The 9,297-nt window shown below is 50.2% G+C and overlaps 1 protein-coding gene across 1 annotated transcript in view; it reads right to left on the reverse strand.

Moving 5' to 3' along the window:
- The window catches only part of tmc8 (transmembrane channel-like 8), a gene marked incomplete at its 3' end in the record, with an annotated part of 9,684 nt that extends 392 nt beyond the window's left edge, over positions 1 to 9,292 (reverse strand). The window contains 13 exon segments of the mRNA XM_079730162.1: positions 1,956 to 2,111; positions 2,374 to 2,504; positions 3,072 to 3,258; positions 3,415 to 3,591; positions 3,812 to 3,957; positions 4,411 to 4,587; positions 5,122 to 5,269; positions 6,115 to 6,254; positions 6,440 to 6,492; positions 6,594 to 6,728; positions 7,891 to 8,045; positions 8,434 to 8,605; positions 8,980 to 9,292. Of these exon segments, the coding sequence (XP_079586288.1) occupies positions 1,956 to 2,111; positions 2,374 to 2,504; positions 3,072 to 3,258; positions 3,415 to 3,591; positions 3,812 to 3,957; positions 4,411 to 4,587; positions 5,122 to 5,269; positions 6,115 to 6,254; positions 6,440 to 6,492; positions 6,594 to 6,728; positions 7,891 to 8,045; positions 8,434 to 8,605; positions 8,980 to 9,070 (1,868 nt within the window). The 5' untranslated portion in view covers positions 9,071 to 9,292.
- Positions 9,293 to 9,297: the final 5 nt, after the last annotated feature.

Raw genomic sequence — 9,297 nt, forward strand, 5'->3', positions numbered from 1 at the left:
GACGCCACCTTTAAACACCAGGACACTACCTTTAAACACCACGACACCACCTTTAAACACCAGGACGCCACCTTTAAACACCACGACACCACCTTTAAACACCAGGACGCCACCTTTAAACACCACGACACCACCATTAAACACCAGGACGCCACCTTTAAACACCACGACACCACCTTTAAACACCAGGACGCCACCATTAAACACCACGACACCACCTTTAAACACCACGACACCACCTTTAAACACCACGACACCACCTTTAAACACCACGACACCACCTTTAAACACCACGACCCCACCTTTAAACACCAGGACACCACCTTTAAACACCACGACACCACCTTTAAACACCACGACGCCACCTTTAAACACCAGGACGCCACCTTTAAACACCAGGACGCCACCTTTAAACACCACGACACCACCTTTAAACACCACGACACCACCTTTAAACACCACGACACACCTTAAAACACCACGACACCACCATTAAACACCACGACCCCACCTTTAAACACCACGACACCACCTTTAAACACCAGGACACCACCTTTAAACACCAGGACACCACCTTTAAACACCAGGACGCCACCTTTAAACACCACGACACCACCTTTAAACACCAGGACGCCACCTTTAAACACCACGACACCACCTTTAAACACCACGACACCACCTTTAACCACCAGGACACTACCTTTAAACACCACGACACCACCTTTAAACACCACGACCCCACCTTTAAACACCAGGACGCCACCTTTAAACACCACGACACCACCTTTAAACACCACGACACCACCTTTAAACACCAGGACGCCACCTTTAAACACCACGACACCACCTTTAAACACCACGACACCACCTTAAAACACCAGGACACCACCATTAAACACCACGACACCACCTTTAAACACCACGACACTACCTTTAAACACCACGACACCACCTTTAAACACCACGACACCACCTTAAAACACCAGGACACCACCATTAAACACCACGACACCACCTTTAAACACCACGACACTACCTTTAAACACCACGACACCACCTTTAAACACCACGACACCACCTTAAAACACCAGGACGCCACCTTTAAACACCACGACACCACCTTAAAACACCACCTTCAGTCGAGGACCCTCACCACAGAGGAACTCATCTCCCTCAGCTGTTCTGGTCTGTTTCTGCCAGCACCCTGTGATGTTATACTGTACTACCATACTACTACTATACTACCATACTACTACTGTACTACCATACTACTACTATACTACCATACTACTACCATACTACTGCTATACTACCATACTACTACTATACTACCATACTGCTACTATACTACCATACTACTACCATACTACTACTGTACTACCATACTACACTACCATACTACCATACTACTACTATACTACCATACTACTACTGTACTATATTACCATACTACTGCTATACGATACTACCACACTACTACTATACTACTACTGTACTACCAGGCTACTACTGTACTATATTACTATACTACTACTAAACTATACTTTCAATCACTTTCTGTTCCTCCAACAGGCAGATTACTGCTTTCATCGCATGGCCTTTGAAAAAAAGCTGCCATTCTTCACCCTGACATTCATTTGAATTGCTATACGTCTGCTTCCAAAGACAGACCTGGATATAAACCAACATTTCATTTGTATGTCCTGGCACTTAAAAACAGTACTGTGCACTGTGCATTGTGTAGCATCTTATCCTAGCTATCTGTGTTGTGTACTGGGAATGGGTTAACCAAGTGATGGTTAGTGCTCGGCATTTGGTTCTATGAACATCCTTACTGTATCGACAGAGATATATTGTTGTTTCTCTTTCTTCTGACTAATGGACTTATTATTGTGAGTCACTCTGGATCAAAGCGTCTGCTTAGCGCCCTGAATGTGATGTAAATGTAACCCTACATCTCAGCCATGATGAGGGGCACCACAAAGGGCCTGGAGGCGAGGTAGCCGAGGCTGGTCTGCAGCGGCCCTGGGAGGCTGGCCACACACACGCCCGTCGAGTTCAGCACACTGCCGCCCTCGAAGGGCCCGCAGGAGGAGGGCTGGGACCTGGACCTGCAGGGAAGACCAGACTCAGCACCTCCACCGAGATACACCACGGGCCTCAGGTACGGTCCTCAGTAGACCTCTGAGCTCCAGGGTGCCTCACCTCTGAGCTCCAGGGTGCCTCACCTCGTGATGTCCAGGCCCAGGGTGCCTCACCTCTGAGCTCCAGGGTGCCTCACCTCTGAGCTCCAGGGTGCCTCACCTCTGAGCTCCAGGGTGCCTCACCTCTGAGCTCCAGGGTGCCTCACCTCTGAGCTCCAGGGTGCCTCACCTCGTGATGTCCAGGCCCAGGATGCCTGCCACCATGAAGAGGCCCAGCAGCAGCATGAAGTGGAACAGGACCGATGAACTGGCGGCTCTGAACATCCTCTGCTCCGGACCGCAGCAGCGCAGCACTTTGAACTGAGGGGGAGACGGATCGATACGTTTTCAAAGCTAAAGACTGGCACCTGTACCTCATCAGCAGTCCGGTCAGACAGAGGTAGTTCCAGCACCAGAGTCTGAGCCCTTTCTCTTTGAGCCTCTATCTGGCCAGCCTACAGGCTGTTGTCCTTCACTGAGGGCTCGGCTGGTGGAGTTTGGTTCTGAGAGCCTAAATAAGGTGTGGAAGGGTAAGCCGCCATTTTGTTTTGCCCATGCTTTTTTCTCCTGTGTTTGTATGGAGGGGTGGAGGTTGGAAGTATATTTTGTTTATTCCTAAACTGCAGGCTTTGGTTAGAAGTCAGGAGGATTTTTGGTTATTATTTTGGACTTGGCTACCCTGAAGCTATTCCCTCAGTTATTCCTTCGTTCCTGTAGTCCATACAGTTGAGATAAACCCTTTGTTTCTTTGAATGGTGCCAGGTTATTTTCTGCTATGTAACCTCCCGACCTGGTCTTATATCAACTTACGGTCGTAACGCAAGTACATCGAGATCAGAGGAACGACTGGAGGATTTGTTTGAGAGTTATCTCCTCATGTCTGAGTACCTTCTTGAAGTAGAACAGCGTCACCAGTTTGACAGTCCCTAAGAGCGGCAGCAGGGGGCAGTAGAACACACCGGCCCACAGCACCGTCTGGTTGTACACCAGGCTGAGGACATTGAACGGGACCTGGAATCGCTGTTTCCCTGACAACCGCGCCAGCCAGCATGACGGACACCTGTCCTTCAGCAACCTGCGGAATATGAACCCAACACAGGCACAGAATACCAGCATGTTCTGAATACCAACCTGAAGTTTACTTGTACTTTCTTGATTTCCCATGGCTAATAAACTTCTGGGAAGCCTTTGAAACCAGCTAATGAAGAGAGTTATTCAGATGAAGGCAGACCTTGTGGGAAGGTCCACCAGCAGAGTGATGAGGATACTGGCCATGAAGTCCAGCATCACCAGCTTGTACATCTCTCTCCCAAAGTGGTTCTCCCAACACAAGACTCCTTGTTTGAGTTCGGCTTTAAATATGAAGAACAAGAAGATTCCCAGTGAGGCCAGTTTCAGAAAGATGCTCCTAGGAAACACAGAGATGGTGGAATACTTCATTGAGGGCGTTTAGCAGGCGCTGTTATCCAAAGCGACTTGCAACCAGTCTACACACATCCACACACCGACGGTGGAGTCGACCGCTCAGGGCGAAAGCCAGCTGGTCAGGAGCAGTCAGGGTGAGGCGTCTCACTCAGGGACGCCTCGACACTCTGCCAAAGGAAACGTTTGCGTGTGAATGGGACTACCTCATGAAGGTGGCGTTGACCTGAGTGGAGAGAGAGTAGTCCTCCAGAGAGGAGATCTTCCTGAAGATGGGAGGGAGGAGCAGGTTGACCAGGTTCATGGTGATGGCCGGCAGATACTGGAACAGCAGAGTGCGCCAGAACCCAGCCTGAGAGACGCAAGATCAACAAGAGAAGAGGGGGAGAGAATCAGAGAGGGAGGTGTAAAAGGAGAGACTCACAGGTGTGATGCATGTCGACCCACCACCTCTCCAGGGTCCACAAGTGACTCCAGACACACCTGTTAAGAGTTCACCTAGACTCCTTACCCCCCACACCCCTCTTACACACCTATTGTATGTTTGAACCTTACATTCGTACCTATCCTTGTGTAGTGTCTTACCCTAGCTGTCTCTGTTGTGTACGGGGAATGGGTCAACCTAGTGATGTTTAGTACTTGGTTCTATGAACATCCTTGCTGTGCCCACAGTGATATAGTGTTGTTTCTCTTTCCTCTGACATACGTACTTCTTGTAAGTCAATTTGGATAAAACCGTCGGCGGAATGCCCTGAAGGTAAATGTTAATGTTCCACACGGTGACGTTCTAAACATCTGAACCTACCTCGCCACTGAGCTTCTCATTGGACCACGAGGTGAAGAAGTAGATGAGGGCGAAGGCTCCTCCCAGCAGAGACAGAACGAAGAGGTTGAGCGAGACCCTCAGCGTGTAGAGCACCCCCCACTGAGTCAGGGTCCTCTGAGCCTCACGCAGGCTGAAGGCCTGCTCCTGCAGGTAGAGCTGAGGGAGGAGGAGGAAGGCCAGGAGGTCAGGAGGCCAGGAGGTCAGGAGGCCAGGAGGCCAGGAGGTCAGGAGGTCAGGAGGTCAGGAGGCCAGGAGATCAGGAGGTCAGGATGCCAGGAGGTCAGGAGGCCAGGAGGCCAGGAGGTCAGGAGGTCAGGAGGTCAGGAGGCCAGGAGATCAGGAGGTCAGGAGGTCAGGAGGCCAGGAGATCAGGAGGTCAGGAGGAGGAAGGCCAGGAGGCCAGGAGGTCAGGAGGCCAGGAGGTCAGGAGGTCAGGAGGTCAGGAGGCCAGGAGATCAGGAGGTCAGGAGGCCAGGAGGTCAGGAGGCCAGGAGGTCAGGAGGTCAGGAGGAGGAAGGCCAGGAGGCCAGGAGGTCAGGAGGCCAGGAGGCCAGGAGGTGAAAAGGTCAGGAGGAGTGTGTGCGTGCGTGCTGCGTGTGCCTGTGTGTGTGTGTGTGCCTGTGCCTGTGCCTGTGTGTGTGTGTGTGTGTGTGTGTGTGTGTGTGTGTGTGTGTGTGTGTGTGTGCCCACCTTCAGGTGGTTCCTGATGAAGCCGTGCTTCAGGGCTGCAGTGGCGGGGTCTTGGACGGTGAAGTCCCAGCCGCTCAGCACCCGGAGGCTGAGGTTCACCGCCTGGCGTTTCCCCAGCAACCAGCTCCGCCTGTAGGCCACCGCCATTCTGACACACACCACCATCAGTACCACACCACCATCAGTACCACAACACCGTCCTGACAGACACACACCTCCATCAGTACCACAATACCGTCCTGACACACACCACCATCAGTACCACAACACCGTGCTGACAGACACACACCATCAGTACCACAACACCGTCCTGACAAACACCACCATCAGTACCACAACACCGCCCTGACAGACACACACCATCAGTACCACAACACCGTCCTGACACACACACACCACTTGACTGATTGACTGACTGACTGACTGACTGCCTGATTGACTGATTGACTGATTGACTGACTGACTGACTGATTGACTGACTGACTGATTGACTGATTGACTGATTGATTGACTGATTGACTGACTGATTGACTGATTGATTGACTGATTGACTGACTGATTGACTGATTGACCGACTGATTGACTGATTGACCGACTGATTGACTGATTGACCGACTGATTGACTGATTGACCGACTGATTGACCTACTGACCGACTGATTGACTGATTGACCGACTGATTGACTGATTGACCGACTGATTGACTGATTGACCGACTGATTGACTGATTGACTGATTGACTGATTGATTGACTGATTGACTGACTGATTGACTGATTGACCGACTGATTGACTGATTGACCGACTGATTGACTGATTGACCGACTGATTGACTGATTGACCGACTGATTGACCTACTGACCGACTGATTGACTGATTGACCGACTGATTGACTGACTGACCGACTGATTGACTGATTGACCGACTGATTGACTGACTGATTGATTGACCGACTGACTGACTGACTGACTGACTGGTAGATGCTTGTGGCTGACCTGCGGACCAGCATGATGAGGCTGAGGCTGAAGATGGCGAGGACCCCGGTGAGGTACAGCAGGGCTGGGTTCAGGCAGGGATAGGTGGAGTAGCTGGAGGAGTAGAACCCGTAGAAGACAGGAGAACTCTCCAGGAAGCCCTTCAGAGGTCAGAGGTCAGACGATTTACACACAGCAAGAAGAACCACCAAACAATCACAATTAAACACACACGCAAACACACACACACATGCATGCACACACACACACACACACACATACACACGCATACACTCACGCACAAACACACACACACATAAACCTATAAACACACAAACACACTTACAGTTCCAAGGAGAATGTCCAATGATGCGTTGTTGTAAAAAAAGCTGTGAGAATCTATAAAAAATATAGTACACTACATCAAAACTCATATCACATGATGTAGTGCAGAGAGTGATGCCCATATTTGGGCACTTATGATCCAGTAGTTTCCTCACCATTGAAGCTGGCTCTTATCTTCCGTGCCGCGGGCCCCAGGATGAAGGCCAGGACAAACACACTGTGGAGCAGGTTCATGTACACCAGGTACCTGAGGAAGACGAAGTACGCCTTGATGCCCACCCCAAACCGACCTACAGAGGGAGACCACAGCCAGCAGCTAGCAAAATAAAACCACGATATATATCAAGAAGAATTCCCCAGTATAGAGGGTCACAGGGCAGCTTTAAAGGGACACAGGGCAGCTTTAAAGGGACACAGGGCAGCTTTAAATGACACAGGGCAGTTTAAAGGGACACAGGGCAGCTTTAAAGGACACAGTGCAGCTTTAAAGGACACAGGGCAGCTTTAAAGGACACAGGGCAGCTTTAAAGGGACACAGTGCAGCTTTAAAGGGACACAGGGCAGCTTTAAAGGGACACAGTGTAGCTTTAAAGGGACACAGGGCAGCTTTAGGGTAAAGGAACATAGTGCAGATTTAAAGGGACACAGTGCAGCTTTAAAGGACACAGGCCAGCTTTAAAGTAAAGGAACATAGTGCAGCTTTAAAGGACACAGGGCAGCTTTAAAGGACATAGTGCAGCTTTAAGGTAAAGGAACACAGTGCAGCTTTAAAGGGACACAGGGCAGCTTTAAAGGACATAGTGCAGCTTTAAGGTAAAGGGACACAGTGCAGCTTGTAAGGACACAGGGCAGCTTTAAAGGGACACAGGGCAGCTTTAAAGGACACAGTGCAGTTTTAAAGGACACAGTGCAGCTTTAAAGGACACAGGGAAGCTTTAAAGGACACAGTGCAGCTTTAAAGGGACACAGGGCAGCTTTAAAGGGACAAAGTGCAGCTTTAAAGGGACATAGTGCAGCTTTAAAGGGACATAGTGCAGCTTTAAAGTAAAGGGACATAGTGCAGCTTTAAAGGGACATAGTGCAGCTTTAAAGTAAAGGGACATAGTGCAGCTTTAAAGGGACATAGCGCAGATTTAAAGGGACATAGTAATGCTTTAAAGTAAAGGGACATAGTAATGCTTTAAAGTAAAGGGACATAGCGCAGCTTTAAAGGGATGCAAACAAGCCATTTCCCGCCCTTATTGAGGGGCATTATCTGTTATATCCAGATAACATGTAACATACGTCGGATAACATGTTACATACGTCAGATAACATTTAACATACGTCATGTAAAATACGTCAGATAAGATGTAACACACGTCAGATAAGATGTAACATCAACATGTAACATGTAACACACGTCAGATAAGATGTAACATGTGAGGCCTAAAGCCGGGGGGTGAGCCTCACTCTCGACGGTGTGCAGCGCGCGGTGCCACAGCTGCAGGCGGCCGAGGGCCTCCCATCCGGCCCAGGGGCCCAGCCTCCAGGGGCGGATGATGTGTGCGGGGCCCCAGGCCTCCCAGGCCCTGAGGCTGCGGGGCCCCTGCCGGCCCCCGGAGGCCCTGACCACAGGACAAAAAGAAGGGGGAGGGGCTTAACGTAGGCCAGCCAAAACTCCAAACTGAAACTAGCCTGCGAGAAGAGTGGAGATCTACAGTAGACCTGAAGCTAAGCTAAAGGAGCTAAAGGAGCTAACTGAGGAAGACCAACGCCCTGAGGTCTGGCCTCCAGGTCCACGACTCCCCCTCACAGACTGATTAGATAAAGCTAAATCATTTAGCTTGGCTAAAGCCTGTAAATGTATTGGCTGAAGCTAATAAATTTAGCGTAGCTAAAGCTAATACATTTAGCTAGGCTAGGGCTATTACACTTAGCTTGGCTGAAGCTAATACACTCAGCTTGGCTAAAGCTAATACACTTAGCTAGGCTAAAGCTAATTGATTTCCCCACCTTTCGGCCCTCTTCTCCTGCAGGGTAGCGGCCAGCTCTCTGAGCGGCAGGCCGGACCGCTGGGCTGCAGGTCTGACCGACCAGGGGCCCTCAGGGGGCCAGGGGCCCTCAGGAGGGGGGGGGCCCAGGCAGGGGCCCTCAGAGGGGGGGGCGCTGGGGGAAGAACTCCCATCTGTGAGAGGCAGAGGTCCAATGAGTGATAGCCCGCTGAGAAAGGGCAGACACACATATGCACAGAGGCATTTATATTATACCTTCAGGGCGTTCAGCAGACGCTTCTTTCCAAAGCGACTTACAATAAGTACATTTGTCAGAAGAAGGAGAAACAACAATATATCGCACACGCATGCACACACACACACACACACACACACACACACACACACACACACACAAAAATGACTGACACTAGCATCAATTGACCAAAACATAAACCAGCATTTTGTAAAGTGCAGACATGTACGTTTCAGACCGTGAAGATGTCCTCTCTTTCTGCACGGGGTCGTACGGCCCAAAACCAGAAACACATTGTTTATCTTCCGTTACCTGAGAGAAGTCTGAGGAATCCGACAGCTTCGTCATCGCCCATCATGACCTCAGCGTCACGTTCAGGAGACATGTGCTCTCCTTCCTTCATGTCAGAACCAGGATCACCAAAACCAGCACTGAAACCAGGTTCACCAAAACCAGGTTCACCAAAACCAGATTCAACAAAACAGCCTCACCGAAACCAGGTTTAACAACACCAGGTTCAACAGAACCAGGTTCATCCAAACCAGGTTCACCCAAACCAGCCTCACCCAAACCCGGTTCACCAAAACCAGGTTGACCCACCCCAGTTTCCCAAGCTCTGAGGTGTTCCGG

The sequence above is a fragment of the Pollachius pollachius genome (assembly GCF_949987615.1).
Source record: "Pollachius pollachius genome assembly, chromosome: 2".
Taxonomy (NCBI): Eukaryota; Metazoa; Chordata; class Actinopteri; order Gadiformes; family Gadidae; genus Pollachius; species Pollachius pollachius.